The sequence below is a fragment of the Cucumis melo genome, chromosome 6 (assembly GCF_025177605.1).
Source record: "Cucumis melo cultivar AY chromosome 6, USDA_Cmelo_AY_1.0, whole genome shotgun sequence".
Taxonomy (NCBI): Eukaryota; Viridiplantae; Streptophyta; class Magnoliopsida; order Cucurbitales; family Cucurbitaceae; genus Cucumis; species Cucumis melo.
In genome coordinates this window covers 5,911,338-5,932,423 of record NC_066862.1, presented here as the reverse complement: position 1 = coordinate 5,932,423, position 21,086 = coordinate 5,911,338, and the positions used below count along the sequence as shown (strand labels likewise).

Here is a 21,086-nt window from a genome sequence, read left to right as displayed (position 1 = left end):
ATCTAAATAATAACAATAAATGACAAAATATGAATTACTAAAATGTGTAAGGGCAAAACAATGATGTAATATATATATTATTGTGGTTGCTTTTAGATATAGTATAAATTATTCAACTATTAATTCATGATTAGTCGTACTTATTTTTTCATGCAAAGTTGTATTTTATTAGACTACGAAAGACATTATATTGTGTATTTGTTAAAATCGGTAGGTGAGTTGGCTAAAAACGAGTCTAACATCAAGATTGTAACATTTAGGGTCGTTTGGTACAACAAAATCAATGATGATAGTTGATAAGAATTTTCGATACCCTCGCTTGAAATAAGATTTTTGGGTTAAAAATATTGCATTCTCACGTACATTTTCACTACAAGAAAATGGAGCATTCCCGACGCCGAAAAGGACGTCGACATAAAAAACATCGGGAATAAGGGTTTTCCCGACGCCATCAACACCGCGTCGGAAGAAGTGTCGGAAAAATATTCTTTCCCGACGCATCACGAAGGCGTCGGCAAGTATTCGTCTGGAAAAGGGTAAATTAATTTTAAAAAACAAACTATTCCCGATGCCGTGCACAGTGCGTCGGGAATAGGGTTTTTCTCGACGTAGCCTTAAGCGTAGAGAAAACCGTTTAATGAGCGTCGGAAATTCCCCTTTTCTCGATGCTTTTTGGGGGATTTCCTGACGTCGCAGGACTGCGTCGGGAAATCCCCTTTTTAATCATTTCAGTTCTGTATTTTACAAAACCGAAACCAAAAGAGGAAAAGAGAGGAGAAGCCGAGAGTCGTCGCACTTTCGCCGCTGTCCGTTGTCGTCGTCCCTCGCCGCCATCTTAGGATTTTTTTTTGGAATAGATTTTTGTTTGTTAAATTGAATTGGGAGGGGAGTTTATATTTGAATTGAAAATTGAAATTGGAGGGGAGGGGGTTAATAGTTAAATTGAATTGGGGGGTGGGGGAGATTTATAGTTAAATTGAAAATTGAATTGGGGGAGGGGGTTCAAGTTAAATAGAAAATTGAAATGGGGGGAGGGGGAGATTTATAGTTGAATTGAAAATTGAAATTAGAGGGGAGGGGGAGAGAGATTTATAGTTAAATTGAAAATTGAATTGGGGGAGGGAGAGGGGGGTTAATAGTTAAATTGAATTGGGGGGAGGAGGGATTTATAGTTTATGTTTTGAATGTAATATGTGTGTTAAATTTTGTTTTGGCTATCCTGCATTTATGATAGCCTGTTTGTGTTTAATATTTTTATTGTTGATTTGAGATGGCTATCCTGCAGTTATGGTAGCATTTTTGTTTTGAATTTGTTTATGTTTTGGATGGCTATCATGCAGTTATGGTAGCATTTTTGTTTTGAATTTGTTTATGTTTTGGATGGCTATCATGCAGTTATGGTAGCCTTTTTTGTTTTGAATTTGCTGGTTTCAAAGTAGTAGGATAACTTGAAGTATTTTGTTGTTAATAATTAGGTTGTGTTGGCTATCCTGCAGTTATGGTAGCCTTTATAGTTTAAAGGGGTTTATAGAATGCGAAGATTTTGAAGTATTTTGTTGTTAATAATTAGGTTTGTGTTGGCTATCCTGCAGTAATGGTAGCCTCTGTAGTTTGGAGGGGTTTGTAGGATGCGAAGATATTTTTAAGTATTTTGTTATTAATAATTAGGTTGTGTTGTCGTGCAGTTATGGTAGCCTCTATAGTTTGAAGTTAGTTATTGAAAAATAGTGAAAATTCAGGGGAGTAAGTTATGGATGTGAGAGAGTGCGAGAGATATGTTTCTAATCAAACCTATTTATGTTTTAGGGACTTAAACGATGGATAATGGTTAGATGAAACTTAGAAATAAGTTATCCCTTGAGTATAGACATGGAGTGACCCAATTTTTAGAATTTGTCAAATTTCACGTTGATGCTTACGGACGATTAAGGTGTCCATGCAAGAGATGTTTGAATTTAAATTGGAACTCATTAGAGGGTGTGGAACGACATCTGCTGACTATTAGAATATCCATAACTGTGGAGCGACATCTGCTGATTTCAATGATCAAACAATGAACATGTTTGTTGAGCATCAGATGCTCACGACCTTTAAAGAGTTCCGGACCGACTGTCATAGACATTTCAAAAAGTACAGCGACCCGAAGGAGGCTCGTGCCAACCCACCAAACGCATTGGTTGGACGTGATGAGGATTGACACTTCCTCTGCAACCATTATATCAGTCGTGCATTCCATGTATTTGTCATGATTAATTATGATAACAAATTTTAATATGTATAAGAAATAAACAATATAATTGTTTTAATGCAGGAGAAATCACGGACGAACAAGGCTACTAGATAGAAGCAGTCTTACAATCATAGTAGCGGGTCCAAGTCGTTTCTACAACGACAATATGAGCTTCAGCTCGCTGAAAGAAAAGGGGAGCCGGTGGATCGTGTGGAATTGTTCCGGGAAACACACGTTTGAGTTGGGACATTCGCGTCGCAGGTCGCCGAGGATGCGCATGTAAGTTATGCCCTTATTAATTATCCACTTTCATTATATATTTTTGCGCGTTACCTAACATAGTTTTAAAATTTGTTGTAGAATCAAATGCTGGAACTCCAATCCCAGATGGTAGTCAGCCACTCTATGAGGATGAAATATGCGATCAGGTGTTGGGTAGACGACCAGGCTACTCAAAAGGCCTTGGTTGGGGACCCAAGCCGAAGGCCCACAGAACGACGAGTGCAGGCAGTTCGTCGACATCTTGTTTGCAGTCCACAGAAAAAGAGATTGAATTACAAGCTAAACTTCATGAAGCTTTGGAACGGATTGAAGTACAAGATAGAAATCATCAAGCATTAGCTTCACAAGTGGAAAGTATGAAAAAGATGATTGAATAACTGACTTGTGCACAACAAAGACCACCACATGATCCCTAGCTATGCGGTACGTATATGTCTCTATTATTCTTATGTTTTTGCAATATATGATTATGTACTAAACTTAGTTATTTTTATACCATTTTTAGGACCGAAGGTGTAGAATAACGCGCATACGCACCTCGTTGGGAGACTTTTTCTTAATGTTTATGTTTTTTTCTATTTTGAGAACTATATTTTGTTGTAGTGAACTTATTCGTATTATTCATTTTAATTCTATTTTTTTAATTTGTGTTTGTATATTTCTTAATTTATTTTAATTTAATCCAAAACGTCGGGAAATTTTTTTGAGCAATCCGGACATTATTGTGAATGTTTGTGCAAAATATTGTAAGGAAAAAAATAGAAATAAAATATTTTTTAAAAAATATATAAAAAGAAAAAACGTCGAAAAAGAGGTTTTCCCGACGCCGAAATATGCGTCGGCATAGGCTGCATCGGGAATACCTCATTCCCGACGCAGCCTATGCCGACGCCTTTCTCCCGATGCCATTTGGTACGTCGGGATATCCTCGACGTACTTTTCATTTTCACCGACGTTTTTTGGCGTCGGGAGTACCCCATCTTTTGTAGTGTTTATTTTCTTTTAAAACATTATATTAATTTAATATTTTATCAATTTTAATTATAAAAACACTATGTAAAAAAAATTATAAGTAAAATTATCATTTAACTCGAAGGCCATTTTTATCGAACCATAACAAAAATCGTGGCAATCATAATGTTATTTCATTGACATATCAATTGTAATGACCCACAATCGCAAATGTACAAATGCATAACACAAGCAAGAACGCACCCAATGATCAAATGGTACCATTCTTCATATTATTTTGTTGATCTATTATGTTTTCATTCGAGTAAAAGTGACCTTAATATTAATTTATACGAGTGCATTGGATGATATTTTTTATTAAATAAATTTAGTTATTAAAATTATGTAAGTTTTTGTTCATGAAACTACAATAACGTAAAAAAAAAAAAAAATTACAATCCATATGCGTTAAACTATTATAAGTGTTACGATAGACACAAATGCCAATATTTTACTATATTTGTATATATTTTAATTAATTTCACCATACTCGAATACAACGTTTTATTTCATAAAGAAAAATGGAAATGCCCCAAGTGTCCAACAAGGTATTTTTACATTTCTTTTTTATTTAAGACAATTGCAAAAACCATCCCGAAATATAATATTAATTGCGATTATACCCTCGAACCCCTAAACTTCCATGAGCGTTAAAATTGAACCCTCAAACTTACGATAATCATAGAAACTAAACCCATGAATACTAAAATTCAACCCTCAAACTTATAAAAAATGATACGGCTTTTAGATTAACGTAAGTTTGAAGATCTAATTTAACCAAATATTAACACTCATAGTCTCATATAATTTGAGGGCCAAAATTCTAAAATTGAAAATTGAAGGTTACAATTGCGATGTAATCTTTGCAATATACCATTTTGTTTATTTATTAATTTTGAATACTATCGATTTTTGCTTTCTTAGAACCCTAAACCCCAAGGTGCAGTCTGCTGCCGCTCCTTTACACTGCATCAGTTGCATAACACAAGAGAGGAAGACAATGAAATTCCACGCTCTCCGAGATCGAAATCAACCCTAAAATTTGAATCAGACCATTCTTCTTCCCATCTGATTTTTTCCAACTTCGCATCATAATCGTTGTGATTGGTTCTCACCATGTCAGCTTTATCTAGAGGTCTCATTTCTCGTCTTCGTCTTCTCTCGATCAATTCCGGCGCTTCTCATTCAGTTACTTCTTCTTCTTATTCTTCTTCTTCGAGGACAAATGCGTCTTGTTACTACTTCTTCCGTGCTTTCAGTACTCAGGATTTGACTCAGGCTAGCGATGGGTCTTTGCCAGCTTCTTCGATTATTGAAGCTAAACCCGGTACTATGAGCAGTAACTCTAGGCGGACGGGTGTTATTGCCGTCAAGTGTGGAATGTCGGCGTTGTGGGATAAATGGGGAGCTAGGATACCCATCACTGTGCTCTGGGTTGATGATAATATTGTGTCTCAGGTCAAGACTATTGAGAAAGAAGGTATCACAGCTTTACAGGTACTGTTCAAATCTCTTATTCTCATTCTCATTCCGTCTGTGTTGTGTTCATTATTGCTATTTGTTGCTGTTGATGCTTAGCTGAAATTAAGAGCATGACTGAAACCTAGAAAACCGACTTCGTTGGCCTTGGCATTGTTAGTTTCTATCACAGTCGTAACCAAAGAAAGCAGAAATGAAATGGGACTCTGGCTTAATGATGTTAAGGACGCTACTTCGGCTTAATGGATCTGAATCCTTGTCTGTAGTTAGGGTTGAGCTCTCTTTTCTTGTTGAGCCTTTTTTTCTTGCTCTTGTATATTTTTTCATTTCTCTCAACGAAAATGTGGTTTATATATATACATATATATTCTATTGTGTAAGAGGGATTTGAAGCTGTTGTTCTGGCAATACCATGGATTTTATTATTCTACTGAACTGAACTGCACGTTGTTGTTTTCGACCTGAATTTCACCATCTCATATCATGTCATCACTTCCATCCATACACTTAGCTAGAAATAAACATTCGTAGGCTTTTTAATTCCATATGTTTGAGGTTCTTTTTTTTTTCAGTTGACACGTATTTTATTGCCTACGACTTGAATTTATTGACCAAAGATTCTATGGTATGGTGCTAGTTAGATTGGCTGTGGACAGAAGAAGGAAAAACATTTGAGTAAACCTGAATTAGGCCATTTTAGGGCTCAAGGTGTTCCATTGAAAAGGAAACTGAAGGAGTTCCCAGTGTCACAAGATGCACTTCTTCCAGTTGGTACAGAAATTGGCGCCCGCCATTTTGTTCCTGGACAGTATGTTGATGTGACAGGAATAAGTAGAGGGAAAGGTTTTCAGGTGAATCCATTGCACCATTACTCCATTCGTTTTTTGAACTCACAACCTTTGTTCCTTTTTCTTTTCATTCAATTCCTTATTTGCTATTATGGTTAAGTCAGTAACATATCAAAATTACTTAAACAGTTAAATGTTATTGTGGGAACATTGATTCATATAAATGCAGGTCTCTCTCTGAATTTAGGTCAAAGTACCAATTAAAAGCTGTTTAATCATCAATGACAATTGAATAAGCAGAACTATGAAATTGAACTGCAACAAGTGATAACTGTAAACTAGCGGCGAGTTGTAAAAAACTTTGTTGGTTCCCTTTCTCTTTCTTCCTTGGCATTGACGTTTCTAGTCAATTATGCTCATCAACATTATTCTGTATGTACTGATATTTTCTTCAAGTGATTCTCAAATATGCTATTTTAATCATGGTAGCACTGCATAGTGTGATATCAAAAACATGGACTATTGGCCTTTTCATCAAGCATTACTGATGATTCAAGACTTGTTATGTTTAACTACCCAAAACTTTCTTTGATGTCCAACTTACAACTCAAACTTTAACTTATAGAGCAAGTCAGAGCCAATTAAAGTATCAAGTTACACCAAATGAACATTTAATATAGATGTAAGAGACCTTATCTAGCAAAACAAACTATTAAGTGACAAAGACTGCTAAAACCGCAAGAGTAAATATCTTTAGCTCAAATCTCAAGTGAACAACCTCATGGTGTCCCACTCCGCTAATAACTGAACTCCAAAATCTACAATGTCCACTGAAGAGTTAAAATGAAAGTTTTAGCAGAAACAACTATTGGACAAGTTATGCATGCCTGTTTGTCACTGACAGCTTCCAAATTGTATCATTGAAATCCGTAATTTGGGTTGTAAGCATTATAATAGACTTAGTAAGCAGTAAGCAAATATTTACATGAGATTAATACACAATGACCAAAATATTGATATTTTATCATGATTTAACCTAGTTTTAGACATGCTTGAACTTGCTTATTGGCTTGCATATTTAATTACCTGACTTGCTGCATGATCTGCAAGATACAAATTAACCATCAAAGTTAGAGTGAGATATATGTGCCTGTTAGAACAATTTCTCAATGAGGTCATGTACATCCCGGAGACACAAATAATAAGAAAAACGCAATTCCTTGATGTAAAAGTATACTATATATATGTGTAAATAAATTAAGGAGCTAACCCCATCGAAAGGTGTATGTAGCCGATCATTTATGTGGAGCTGTGATCGTTGCTTTGTCTTCTTTCATGTTTGTGCTTGTTTGGGTAATATCAAGCTGTATATCTGTGTCCTGAAAATTCTTCACGAGATCCAGAATTATCGTAACAAAATTGTTTTCTTTGAACCTTTTGTAAACGGTATAAAATCTTTTCCATGAAAGTGATGCCTCTTATTGCTAATCCTTTCTCTAATTGTGCTCAGGGAGTGATGAAAAGGCATGGTTTCAAAGGAATGCCAGCATCTCACGGAGCATCATTATCTCATAGGAGCGGTGGTTCTACGGGTCAGAGGGATGCTCCTGGAAAGGTGAGTTTATGTTTCCATTGTGGTATCCATTTTTAAGATTGAGTGGTGTTTTGGTTCTTAATAGCTGCCTGAAACTCAAATGTTAGTCGAGTAGTTGTAGTTGTACATACTGTTAGCCTACTAGGTCGCCTCTGATTCTCAGAGTTTTGCTGCTTCTTTAATATTCATGCTGTGTCCTATTTCTGTCAATTTGCAAGGGTCCCAAATGGACGGGAATTTCATAGGAGAGAATAAGAATTGGCTGGGAACATATAGTTACAAAACAAATATGACTTAATTGCATGGTGAAAGTCTATTTGCATAATTCTTCCTTGGATGGTTTGCGGATTTAACTCTGCTTGTGGAATGAATTACTGTCGAGCAACATGTGGAAATTTTCACGGGTTACAATCTTGAAAATAAGATTCTTTTTGTTGTTGCCTTATTTCTGGTGAAACTTTAATGTTTATGAAGTTTGAAAAGACTTACAATCTTGAATCCTCTTGCACATACCTACCTTATCTTCTTCAGTTTCGTGATTCAATAGAACATACTTGAGTTTTGTTTGATTTGCTTTGCATATAGAACCATGGAAACCTGTGTCGAATTTTAGAAGCTTGTTTCTGTTTCTAAATACAGAGAAAATAAAATCCAAAAGTGTGGAATAATTATTTATGATCTGTTTATAGAAAGTTCTAGTCTGTTTTCACTGTATTCCATGTAATTTATGATGGTGAGAAACACCTGCTTATTTTGCAGGTTTTCAAAGGAAGGAAGATGGCTGGGCGTATGGGTGGAAAGCAGAGAACTGTGAAAAATGTGTGGATATACAAAATTGACCCTGCAAGGAACTTGATATGGGTGAAAGGACCAGTAAGTTTCTTCTAAAACCGAATTTAAACTCTTGATGTGATCCCCTATGTAGAGTCCTTGTTATGTACATAAATATCTTACTCTTAGGACATCATTGTCTGATGCTTTTGCTGTGCACAACTCCACCTCTTTCTAGATCCCCGGTGCCGAAGGAAGCTTTGTATTTATAAAAGACGCCATGTACAAGAGACTCAATAAGTCGGCAATCCTTCCATTTCCTACGTACTTTGCAACTGATGGTGAGGACACAGACAAGTTGGAACCTCTTGTTGCTGATCTTGGAGAAGTAGATCCATTTATGATTGGAGATTGATTAGGAGTTAGCCTTCAGCGCAAGTTGTGCACTTTGCTCTGCTTTTTCCTTTTATTGATGGTGTTTGCAGGTATGCTTATTGACCAACCCTTACGGGTAGTCAATTTCACTATAGAGAACTGCAGTCGGAGGATCTCTACGAGGTGATCGAATCTTCTAATCCGATGGTATTCTTCTACAGTTATATTTTTCTTTTTAAAAATTTTCTCACCATCTCAAACCTGTACCGGAAAAGACCATTTTTGAAATAAAGAGTAGAGAGAAGAAAAAGAAAAAAGCTATGATTATTCAGAATTTTTGGTTGAGTGATCTTATAACTTCTTTTGGGAATTGAAGTTAATGTTTATGTGATCTTTAGAAGAAGATATTGTTCATGGCTGCCAATTGCGTTAGCAATTTCTTACTATTCAATCCACGTGTCAAACCTCTCTTTTCTTTATATTGTTTACAATGTAATTCCTTTGCATTTTGAATTTGGAATTGTGATCCGTTCTATAAACAATGTTTGACTTGTGTAAGTCAAAAGTCAACTTGAATTGATGGTTCAAAATGTGTGGAGTTGAATCAAAATAAAACATTACTGAAAGAAAAAGATAAGACTTTTCTGTTTGGCACGTTTTCAAATATATAAAAACAACTTGAAATTATTTATAAATATAGTGAAATTTACCAAATTTACCAAATTTTTAGTTTTTTTTTTGTTATTCATAATAATTTATTACTGTGATATGCTTCGAATAATGTTCTTTCAAGGTATTGAGTTCGGATTTGTTTTAATGTTCAGTTCATTCTTAATCTTCTATTTGGAATTGGTTTCGAAAGCAATTATGAATTTGAGTGTTAAAAAGTATCTTTCTCCAAAAATTAGGATAGAAATTGAAATGGTCGTACATAATTTGCATATTTAATTTTTGTTTTAAGGATGTGAGTGTAGAGTCTGGCCATCATATTCTGATCATTAAGCATGTTGTTTACGTATACATATTTAAGATAATTATATTTTCACGAGCAATAAAAGGGTCATCTACAAATATAACAAAAACATAAATTTAACAAAATTTTCAGGTATTTTTAAATAAAAAATTGAAATTATTTACAAAACGAAAATATACATATTGAATTTTTGCTCTATTTTTTAAATAGTTTTTCTATTATTATTAGTTTAGAAAAATGGATGAAATTATTACGTTCCACATAACATATGACATCACAAGTGCCACTTGAGAATTGAGATACAATTTTGTTTTAGAAAAAAAAAATATAGCTATGGCATAGTCTAAGTATGAAAGAAGGAAAGAGGCATGAAGTCTTCCACTGGGACTTTAGCCTCATTGATGAAATAAAATACTTCGGCTTCAAATTCAACCAAAACAAATAATGAATATTGGTCTTTTGAAATAATTTAAATATGTGCCGAAGTGATTTTACGAGAAAAATTGAGATAAATTAAATTAAATTAATCGTCTTCTTCTTCTTCTTCTTCTTTCTTCTTTCTTCTTTCTTCTTCTCAGATACCCACCGGGCTTTCATTGGATTCTCTCTCTTCGTCTCCCATTCTAGGGTTTCTGTTCCGGCGAATGCTGCTGTTTCTCCGATGAATCGCCAACTCAACCATCTTCAGACCAACTCCATTTCTCACTGCCAAGAGTGCGGCATCTCTCAATCCGCCTGTTGGATCCTCCACAATGTTCGTCACAAAGCCACCTTCCGTCGTCTCTGCACTAATTGTGTCCTCAAGCACAATCTCTCCCGTTTTTGTCCTCTTTGCTTCGATGTTTATGAGGATTCAACTCCTCCGCCGTCTCATCACCGAGTTATGTGCTACAGATGTCCTTCAATCTCTCATCTCTCTTGCGTTTCCTTTCGATTTTCCTCTACCTTCCTATGCCCTCTCTGCTCCGATCCTCGTTTTGTCTTCTTCGATGGTTTTGACTCCGGCGTCAGCCTTCGTCAATCGGAGTCTACTGTCGCCTTTTTAGCCGGGAAAAATGTTGATGCTAAATCAGGGAAAGCTATTGTCGCTGCGGCTCGTGTGTCCGCTCAATCCATGAGGAGAGCAGCTCTTGACGCTAGGGCTGTTGCGGAGATGAAGATAAAGAACGCCGCGTTTGCGAAGAAACAAGCTACTCTCGCATTGGAACAGCTTGCGTATCTTGTTCTTCAGGAGAAGGATAAGAATGGATATTCTAAAAGTAATGGAGATGCTGTTGCTAGTGAGAGGAATGTTGAAGAAGAAGAATACAAGCTACATGAGAAAGAGGTAACCGCCATTTTCGATCTATGAGGGGGAATCGAACTCCATAACGAAGGTAGCTGATTTAGGAAACTAACTGCAGAGGGTAGTCTTGTTCAACTGTCTCATTCAATTGAGTTCCTCGAAGATTCAGTAGAATACAAAGCGTTGAGGTACTATCAAACCATCCGCGGACACCTTCTGGATCAATGTAGAGATGAACAATCAATTGAGGAAAGTCCGAATGAATTTCTATGTACATTTCAAATTTTCATCACTGTTTGCTTAACCGTTTTGGAAGATTTTCGCCTAATTGAAGTTCTATTGAGAACGTTGCAGCAGCTTGTTCAGCTTCTCTATTGATTCCAATTCTTTATTTTATCACTCATGTTTCTATTGTATCTGATTCTCAGCTTCTTCTTCATTCTGCTCTCTTCTATCGACTATTTTTGTAGAATCTCAAAGCTTTTATGGGTGTGAACGCCATTGTTGCCGCCTTTGAGTTACTAGAATCGCCATTCGCCCATTGATATTCAAATGCCAGTTCTGGCGGAGCGGTGGTCATATCGAGAAGTGATGGCGATCGCGATGACGGCGGCGGCGATTGAGCTGGTATTTCTTTAGTGAAATTGACCATTTCCTCTTTTCCGTTGTATCTACAAAACTTCCATTTTCAATTTCTTCAGCTTTTCAACCAATAAGGGTTGAATCTGCTGTGATTTTTCTGAGTTACCATTTCGCTTCCATTTTGGTTCAGGTGATTCGCCCGAGTCGACTCGACTCGTCTCGCTTCGAGGAAACCGAGTTGACTCATTGAATTTGTCCCTTCATTAATAATTTCTTTGGGTCCAAAAAAAAAAAAAAAAAGAAACCCTTTTTTTCTTTGACAACCAGAAGAGAACTCTACTTTTCGGCTAATACTATAATTAATCAATGGATTTTTTTGGTTTGAGTTATAAATTTAGTGTTTAGAGAAGGTTTGAATTTAGGTGATTTAGTTTATAATTAATATTTAGTCTCTATCAAATAATAGGTTGTAAATTTGATAGTCAAATCATGTAGGATTAAATTTAGCTTTTAAATAATAATTTTTAACTTTCTTTACGTTATAAAGATTAAATTCGTAAATTTATACAATTTTTTCAACGAATTATATTTTCACATTTTTTTTTAAGTTAGTTGATGAATTAGTGAAAGTTGAATCGATGGCTAAAATTGCAAAATTAGTGTAAGTTTAATACCAAAGTTGATGAAATCGAATGTTTAAGTTTAAACCAATACAATGCAACAAAGATCTCAATCAAAATCAATCTTCTTCAAAATATGCTGGTAGATTTAATTGTAAAACTCGTGTAAGTTCAATACCAAAAGGAAAAAAAATTATGACAATTAAAAAACACTCTTAAAGCATGCTAATAGTTTTAATTAGGAAAAGGGTCAAAAACAAAACATTTGATAAAATATTTACATTTCATATTAGTGATTTTGTCTCAAAGAGTGTAAAGAGTTTGGTCAAAATTTTTCCATATTTAAAAAAAGCCTTTTAATTACATCCAAACTTTTAATTATATAATAGTTCTAAAAATTCGACCTCGTATAATAATTCAAATTTATACCATTAAGGCTAGTTTTGAGATTTTGAAAAACTTATCTCTAAAATAAAAGAGGGAGGGTATAATTGCAATTATCTTCCTTATTTAATTTTTTTGCATTTGCTAATAGGAAAAAAAAACATTAATATATAGAATATTTATTTCCTTCGCCCCCCAAAAAAAACTATAATTAATTCAAGGAGAAACCCTAGAGTAAGGAGCCGAGTTGAAACCCATCTCACCCAGATGTTTCTACTCGCGACTCACGATTCCACCAGCGATCCGACCAGCCCTTCGTCAAACTCCTTTCTCTCAACCCTTTTAGCTTGAAATCAAATTCCCTTTTCAATTCTCTGATACCAAACAAAGATAGTGAATGTCGTTGCAATCAAAATGATCAGAAAGGGCTCGGAATTCATTAACATTCAAGCTAATGAAGGCTGTACGGTTTCTGTTTATCGTTACGATGAATAAGTTAACTGCATTCGATTGTTTTCAATTGTTATTCCATTTATGGTGTTTAGAGTTTCTGTTTTCTGTGTATGACCTGTTCGCTGAAAATTCCTCAACTTTTTTGAGGGGTTCTGACTTGTTCAGTGCTTCCTTCATACCATCACTGACAACCTTCTCTTTCTTGATCATGGTGAACTGTAGTCTCTTTGTTCTTTGCTTATAGCATAGCTATTTCATGTGTGGTGCTTGAGATGATCAGGTTGATTAATATTATTCTGTTTGTCTCAGGTTTAGCTCTCTAAAGTTCAAAGTTTTTGAGATGGAGATTATTTCTCTCTATGATCTTGATTTGCATATTTCTTTGTTTAAATAAGCAAATGCCAAGATGTGGGCTTTCTTTGTTTCTTTAATAGGTATTAGTAGTCAAGATGAAAAGGAATGAAGATTGAATAGCCTAATGGGTGTTTCTTATCATAAGTTTCTCTGACTCTTATGTTTTAGGTGCCGTTTTATTGATCAACAAGCTATTGAGATCGAATTGTAACCGGAGTTCACTGGTGGTGACAAGTGCTTCAAAATATGAACTGACCGATCTCTAAACAGAGGCCCATAGACTTGGGCTCAGTTAGGCCCTAGTGTTGTAGCAATGATGGCCCCTATTCGCACCTCTGGATTTGTTGATCCAGGGTGGGAGCATGGAGTTGCTCAAGATGAAAAGAAGAAGAAAGTTAAATGCAATTACTGTGGGAAAATAGTAAGTGGTGGCATATATAGATTGAAGCAACATTTAGCTCGAGTTTCAGGGGAAGTTACTTATTGTGACAAGGCTCCGGAGGAAGTATATTTGAGAATGAGAGAAAACCTTGAAGGTTGTCGTTCCAATAAGAAACCAAGGCAATCTGAAGATGATGAACAGTCCTATTTGAACTTCCATTCCAATGATGATGAAGAAGATGGTTCACATGTGACATATAGAAATAGAGGAAGGCAACTGATGGGAAACAGGAATGTTGGTACTAACATGACCCCTCTGAGGTCATTAAGATATGTTGATCCTGGATGGGAACATGGTGTGGCTCAAGATGAAAGGAAGAAGAAGGTAAAGTGCAACTACTGTGAAAAGATAGTAAGTGGAGGTATTAATAGGTTTAAACAGCATCTAGCCAGAATTCCTGGAGAAGTGGCTCCTTGCAAACATGCTCCCGAGGAAGTGTATCTTAAGATCAAAGAGAATATGAAATGGCATCGTACTGGAAGGAGACATGTACAGACTGATGCCAATGAGATATCGGCTTATTTTATGCAATCAGATAATGAAGAAGAAGAAGAAGAGAAAGAGGAATCGCTGCATCATATTAGCAAGGAAAGGTTTATTGATGGTGACAAAAGATTGAGCAAAGATTTGAAAAGTACTTTCAGGGGAATGGCCCCTGGTGGAGGATCCGAACCGTCAGTTAAAAGGTCAAGGTTAGATTCTGTTTTTCTGAAAACCACCAAAAGACAAACTGAACAGGTGCAGAAACAAGCTTTAGTAAAAAGAGGAGGCAATAGGAGGTCACGGAAAGAAGTGATGACTGCAATTTGCAAATTCTTTTGCTATGCAGGAATTCCTTTTCAATCTGCAAATTCTGTTTACTTTCATAAGATGTTGGAGACAGTTGGTCAATATGGATCAGGCTTGGTTGGCCCTTCATGCCAACTTATGTCTGGTCGATTATTACAGGAGGAAGTTGCAACTATTAAGTCTTACCTGGTTGAGTTGAAGGCCTCCTGGGCAGTTACTGGTTGTTCAATTCTGGTAGACAATTGGAAAGGCTCAGATGGTAGGGCTTTTATAAACTTTTTGGTTTCTTGCCCCCGTGGTGTTTACTTTGTGTCGTCAGTTGATGCCATGGAAATAGTAGATGACCCTTCAAACTTGTTTAGAGTTCTTGATGGAGTGGTTGATGAAATTGGAGAAGAAAATGTGGTGCAGGTAGTTTCTTTGCTGCAATCATCCTGTAGTTTCTAATCTAAATTGCCGATGTCCTTGAAGCTAATTGTTTTTGTTTCTTTTTGTTTTCCCCCCCTTAGGTAATCACTGAGAATACTCCCATTTATAAAGCTGCTGGGAAAATGCTTGAGGAGAAGAGAAGAAATTTATTCTGGACTCCATGTGCAACCTATTGTGTCGATCACATGCTTGAAGATTTTTTGAAATTGAGATCCGTGGAAGACTGCATGGAAAAGTGCCAAAAAATTACCAAGTTTATTTATAATAGGAGCTGGTTGTTAAATTTTATGAAGAATGAATTCACCCAGGGACTGGAACTTCTGAGGCCTTCAGTTACTCGGAATGCCTCTAGCTTTGCTACTTTGCAGTGCTTGCTAGAACACAAAGGTAGTTTACGGAGAATGTTCGTCTCCAGTGAGTGGACTTCTAGCAGGTTTTCTAAATCTAGTGAGGGACAAGAAGTAGAGATGATTGTCTTAAATCCTTCATTTTGGAAGAAGGTGCAATATGTTTGTAAATCTGTGGAACCAGTATTGCAAGTTCTTCAAAAAGTTGATTCTGTTCAAAGCTTGTCAATTTCATCCATATATAATGATATGTACAGAGCCAAGTTTGCTATACAATCCATTCATGGTGATGATGCCAGGAAATATGGACCCTTCTGGAATGTGATAGATAACAACTGGAATTCTTTATTTTGCCACCCTTTACACATGGCTGCGTTTTTCTTAAATCCATCATACAGATATCGTCCTGATTTTGTGGCGGTAATGAAAATAACTGTTTGTTGCTGATGCATAATCATGATGGTCTGTTGGTCTCTTTTCTCAGCTACATTTCCTTTGTTTGTGCAGCATTCGGAGGTGGCTCGTGGACTTAATGAATGCATAGTTCGGCTAGAGTCCGACAGTTCTAGAAGGATCTCTGCATCTATGCAGGTACGGAACAGGCTATTTTATGAGCCTGTCGACTTTCCCTGTTTTTCTTTAATTTTCACTCTTTGATATTCAATGTCCCAGATTTCTGACTATAATTCAGCAAAGTCTGATTTTGGAACTGAGCTGGCTATTAGTACAAGAACAGAGCTTGATCCAGGTATATTTCCCATTATCCTTCAGTATTAATAGGTTAATATGCATTCCATAGGAAAAGTAATACACAAACTCCTTTCTCTACAATATTGTTTAGTCGTAGTCATCAATTCCATTTTTGCTTTAATAGCTGCATGGTGGCAACAACATGGAATCAGTTGCTTAGAGCTGCAACAAATAGCTGTTCGCATACTGAGTCAGACATGTTCATCTTTGTGTTTTGAACACAACTGGACCCCATTCGCTAAAGAACATAGTCAAAGGCACAATACTTTGTCTCAGAGAAAAATGGCTGATTTGTTGTACGTCCACTACAACCTGCGACTTCGGGAACGCCAACTGAGAAAGCAATCTAATGAGTCAGTTTCTCTTGATCATATTCTTATGGAACACTTATTGGATGATTGGATTGTGGAACCCCAGAAACAAGGCATGCAAGAAGATGAGGTATGAAGGCATACTGCAAAGTGATTCCATTATAAGCAAGCAACAATAAATTATTTTTTTGTTCCAACGAATTGCATTTCACAAACTTCATTTAGTGGAAGGCATGTCTTCTGTCTTCCAAAGACCAATTTTCCTCCCTGTTTTGGGTAAGAAACCCACTGTCATTTAATGTAGGAATATACTAGAGAAAACAAAAACAAAAAAGTAAGAGAAGTCCGCTCTAATTACATAAAACTACCCCCATAAGAAAGAAGAAGACCAAGTTCATTCCTGTTATTACTATTATTATTATTGTTTGGCTTTTTAAGAACTAGGTAATCAGAGATCTATCTCTTCCGTTCTGCTCACAGCCGCACCCCACTAATCTCAGAGATAGACTTTAAGCTTGCACACTAAGGCCAACTTTAAAAGAGACCACATGGATTTTAAGTTGTTAAGTCTTTTTTTACCTTTTTTAATTAAAATTTTTAAATTTTATTTATTTATTTATAGTTTTTATGTCATGCTAGACTCAAAAAGTTACAGGATATCTCCAAATATCGACAGCCTATAGTAGCAGATTACCATTGGGTTTGACTAAATTTCAGAATCATTAGTTTGAAAACATTGATAATTGAAGTTCTTGGATATATATGGTTTGAGAGATGGAAAGAAAAAGCTGGGAAAGAAGTTGTAGAATAGGTGAGTGAGTTTCACTGTTTAAAAGTGTGCACCTTATGAAAAACGCCTCATCAGGAAAACCCTTGCTTATAAAGACACGGCTGAGTTTGTTTCAAACTAGATACGGAAGAGGGGTGATTGTTATTTGTTAGATTGGCTAGTTTGACGGCAAGTTGTTGCTTTATAACGATTGTCTCAGTTCCATGGCAAATGTGATCTGTAATACCTAGCCTGTAATATGAAGTTCCAATATAATCATCATTTTGATATGCACTTTACCAGCCTTCTGGAGTTGAAAACTCATACATGTGTTTCTCAGGAAATCCTTTGTCCTGGAATGGAGCCACTCGATGCATATGAGAATGATTTGATTGACTATGAGGATGGGTCATCGGATGGTCGGAAGGGTTGCCTTCAACTGGTTGGTTTGACTGATATAGACACATTGGATGTCAATCCTGCCAATGGAGGCGCTTCCACGGACAATGATGCCGATGTTAAGTTTTACGACAATGAGCTAAGTGACTAAAATAGGTATGCAACTTAACCTGACTGGGACGAGTGGAATTGGTTTCTTGTTTTATGGTTTGACATTTTTGTCTTTGTTCTCCATACGGAATTGTTTAAAGTTAGTTATCAGTTCTCAACTTCCTCATATTCTGACTGTATAAATGCTTTCACAAGTTGAGTTGTGCATGTATTGACCTAAGGTAGATTCTATTGTTGTGTTTGTGTATATTCATCATATGGTGTTTAATATTTGGATGCTTTCCTTGGAATCTTTCCTTTCGGAAAAAAGAAACGCATCTATTGTGTATTTATTAAACTAATAATAACATTTAATCAAAATTGATCCAATCAAATTTGGCTCAATTGCTTCTCCTCTCAATGCATGTTGTCTTTTAAAGAATCTGTATGCAATTACCTGGTTGTTTGTCAAAACTAATTGAATTGAACACTGAACATTATAATTATATAGACTAGGTAGGGTATCTTATGCCAGGATTCAGGTGTCAGCTTGTTTTGATGGAAGTTTGAATTGATTTGTGGCAAGGTTTTAGGCATCTATTTTATTTCATTTAGTTTTTTTTTATGATTTTATTTTATTATTTTTACTGTTTTGCTGCTTTAACTTTATGACCCAAACCCATGGTGCATGGGCAAATTTTGGTTACGAATCAGATAAAAGTTATCTATTTATGTAATTTTAGGATTTGGTTCACATCAAAACAGACTTATCGAGATTAGCACAAGATAAGTGTAAGAGTAAATTATAGTGCATATCTTAAAATGCCTATTTGTTACTGCTAACCCCAATTCATTGTGATTGAGGAAATGTATATTTTACATAAAGCAAAAGTCAAATATACAAGTATTGACGAAGCAATTGCTTTTCTTCTTCGGAGGAAATTTTTAGGGTTAAACAGGTAGAATGATGAATTATGTTTGGGGCAGTGTTTTTGTTGGTTTTTCGGACTAATTTTATAGGAAACGTAGAAATGGGGTCTTTTTCTTTTCTTTTCTTTCTTTTTCTGTTTGAGAAAACAAATATTGTTTTTGTACTTAGTTTCTTGAATTTGTGTATGTTAGGTTTTTGTATTTATGGAAAAAATATTTATGGAAAACTTACAATAAATATTTTTTTTCCTTTTTTCTTTACCTTTGTATTCTATTTAAGTTCCTCAACTGTACCTCTGTAATTACAAGAAAATAATAAAACAAAATATCGTGGTTTTCCTCCCGGTTCTTGGGTTTCCACGTAAACCGGTGTGCTCCTTGTCTTACTTTCAATAGTTTACATAGATGTGACTTAGATTAATTCATTTTTAGGGATATGGCAATAAGAAAGAAGCTGATCTTTTGATGGCCAAGGCACTGCGAGAATGTCCAAATAGTGGCATTTGCGGGAAGCCTGAATAGAGATGGTACCTTGCCCACGATGTAAAACCAAGAGCATTGATGCACTTCAAAAATATGATCATGATACTCACATTGTTGCTGCTGTGGCCAAGTGGTTTTGGCATTACAGGAAGGTTGACATTGCTAGAACTTGGCTGAACAGGGCAGTAATTCTTGCTTCAGGTGTTCGTGGTTTTACTACAAATTCAAAATTCAGCAGGGTACTGACGAGAATCAGAAGAAACGTACTGAAGAGATATGTTGATGCAGAATCCAAACACAGTTGCAAAATGGCGAACAATTTCGATGGCTGAGGAGAACTTCCATCTAACGACTGAAGCAATCTTGAAAAAACTAGTTGTTGCACTAGGTAAGGAGTAGGGCGCAGTTGAAAAGCAAAATTTAGTTTCTACGAAGTTCAGAGTATTTAGCCTCTCGCCTGTGAATTCATGTATGATTTATTAGAATCTGAGTTATATTATCGAACTATTTAATCAATGACTGAAAATTATGGCTTGTGAAATATTGGTGTTTGGATTCCTCATACACACGTGGTTAACCTTTCATAGCGATCTGTTGGATCTTCTTTTAATTATTTTGCTACTACAATTATAGGCCATAATTGGTTATATTTGCTTTAGTTTGCTTATTCTGTAGTCTCTTTTCATTTCATCAATAAGTTTTTGTTTCCTTTTTTTTTTTAAAAAAAAAGAAATTAGTGTAATTTCCACCATGCCTCTCAGCCTCTATAATGGCCATTGTCCCGACTGTTACTGGTATATCTATAGTCTAATGTACCAAGGCAGAAGGTATGTGAAGGATCACATCTTTATTTACCGACAAATAATGATTCTTATTTCGTTTTTTGTTGAACTTTCTACCAGAAGCATGTGATTGAGTTTGGACAAGCTTACCTTGATTCTATCGTACTATAAATTAACTGTGTATATTAAGATTACTTTCAAATTCTTAACTAAATGCATTACTTCGAATCTTTTACATTATTGTGCTGAACCTTAATAACTCTTCTTTTTTTCATTCCTGCCAGCTGAGGTAATATATTTTTTTTATTCTTTTTGTTATTCTTGGTTAGATAAACCTAAGAGCCTGATCGAAAATTAGAAACCCACACCATTGTGCTTGGTATCATTTGTTTCTATCACAGGCAGGTATTACTTTGAAACAACCAAAGGAAGGACCAAAGAATTCAACTTTCTAGTTTTCACTTTGAGGGAAACAAAGTTACAACAATAAAAAGGCATCTCTGGACATTGACAGGGATCCCCACTTGTATGCATTTCCATTCAGTAGAGGCGAAATGTGTTCTTTAATTTACAAGGAATCATCTTGTTTGGTATTCAACTGTTATCGTTGTTGACTGTTCATTTCAACTGCTTTTGTTTTTTTAGTTGATCTTCGTATTGGTACTTCAAGAAACTTCCAGGTGAACATTTGAATTTCTTGTCAATGAAGAAAATGAGATCCACTGTTATGATCGTATATTTATCATGCGCAGGTAGAGGAATTTTACAATTTGTCTTTCGATGATCTGTTGACAGAGGATATCTTGATGCTTTACACTCATCAGGTGAAGTGTTGATCTGGATTGCTCAATCTATCGACCCCAAAGAAAAGCAAAATGCTTATGAAATTGGTCAGGTATGAGAGTCAACAGAATTTTATTAGTGTACACTTCATTTTGCTTTCATTCATGTCATTTTTCCGTTTTATTTTTCCGAAGAAATGTGTGGAGATGGGTGCATCTCAAGAGAGATTTCTAGAGTGCGAAGAAAATGAACCATGTGATAGGTATGTTAATATCGGATATCAAGGGTATATTAGGTAATCAGCTAAATAGTTTGTTAGGGAGGATTGATTATATAAATAAGTGGAGGATGGTGAACAATATTTTGGAGTATGGATTAGAGGGGAGGGTCCAAGTATCTCAGAACACTTGGTTTGTCTTGTATTTTTGTTTATATCTGAGTTCTATGATTCATGCTTCTTGATATACTTTTCATGAGATTATTATAGTAAGGTTGTTGTCTGTGTTTGTTAAACTATGGTTGTTATTCATGCTTTGTTTAATTCTACAAATTTGGTTAACTTTAATTTTATGCTGTTGATGTGACAAAAATGATCGAACGT

At 35.6% G+C, this 21,086-nt stretch overlaps 3 protein-coding genes across 4 annotated transcripts; all 3 read left to right on the top strand.

The window, feature by feature from the left end:
• Positions 1-4,420: 4,420 nt before the first annotated feature.
• LOC103483925 (50S ribosomal protein L3-2, mitochondrial) lies at positions 4,421-8,981 on the top strand. Its single transcript, XM_008440777.3, has 5 exons — positions 4,421-5,020; positions 5,644-5,853; positions 7,301-7,405; positions 8,144-8,257; positions 8,394-8,981. Exons 1-5 carry the CDS (start codon positions 4,640-4,642, stop codon positions 8,568-8,570), a joined length of 987 nt encoding a protein of 328 aa, XP_008438999.1. The 5' UTR covers positions 4,421-4,639; the 3' UTR covers positions 8,571-8,981.
• An 848-nt stretch (positions 8,982-9,829) lies between these two features.
• On the top strand, positions 9,830-11,456 carry LOC103483924 (uncharacterized). Its single transcript, XM_051086642.1, has one exon. The coding sequence runs from the start codon at positions 10,165-10,167 to the stop codon at positions 10,852-10,854; it is 690 nt and encodes a 229-aa protein (XP_050942599.1). The 5' UTR covers positions 9,830-10,164; the 3' UTR covers positions 10,855-11,456.
• LOC103483923 (uncharacterized) lies at positions 11,276-19,461 on the top strand. Of its 2 annotated transcripts, none has more exons than XM_008440774.3 (8): positions 11,276-11,415; positions 13,350-14,823; positions 14,922-15,608; positions 15,696-15,779; positions 15,861-15,936; positions 16,063-16,379; positions 17,359-17,573; positions 18,870-19,461. In XM_008440774.3, exons 2-7 carry the CDS (start codon positions 13,495-13,497, stop codon positions 17,566-17,568), a joined length of 2,703 nt encoding a protein of 900 aa, XP_008438996.1. In that variant the 5' UTR covers positions 11,276-11,415; positions 13,350-13,494; the 3' UTR covers positions 17,569-17,573; positions 18,870-19,461. The 2 variants fall into 2 exon arrangements, with proteins under 2 accessions (XP_008438996.1, XP_008438995.1); XM_008440773.3 differs by lacking the exon at positions 11,276-11,415 and adding an exon at positions 12,569-12,837.
• The last annotated feature ends 1,625 nt before the right edge of the window (positions 19,462-21,086 follow it).

Coding starts and splice junctions, on each gene's coding strand:
- LOC103483925 (XM_008440777.3), top strand. CDS start 4,640: ATGTCAGCTTTATCTAGAGGTCTCATTTCTCGTCTTCGTCTTCTCTCG. Junction 5,854..7,300: donor GTAGAGGGAAAGGTTTTCAG/GTGAATCCATTG, acceptor AATTGTGCTCAG/GGAGTGATGAAAAGGCATGG. Junction 8,258..8,393: donor TGATATGGGTGAAAGGACCA/GTAAGTTTCTTC, acceptor ACCTCTTTCTAG/ATCCCCGGTGCCGAAGGAAG.
- LOC103483924 (XM_051086642.1), top strand. CDS start 10,165: ATGAATCGCCAACTCAACCATCTTCAGACCAACTCCATTTCTCACTGC.
- LOC103483923 (XM_008440774.3), top strand. CDS start 13,495: ATGATGGCCCCTATTCGCACCTCTGGATTTGTTGATCCAGGGTGGGAG. Junction 15,609..15,695: donor ATCGTCCTGATTTTGTGGCG/GTAATGAAAATA, acceptor TTGTTTGTGCAG/CATTCGGAGGTGGCTCGTGG. Junction 15,937..16,062: donor AAGAACAGAGCTTGATCCAG/GTATATTTCCCA, acceptor TTGCTTTAATAG/CTGCATGGTGGCAACAACAT.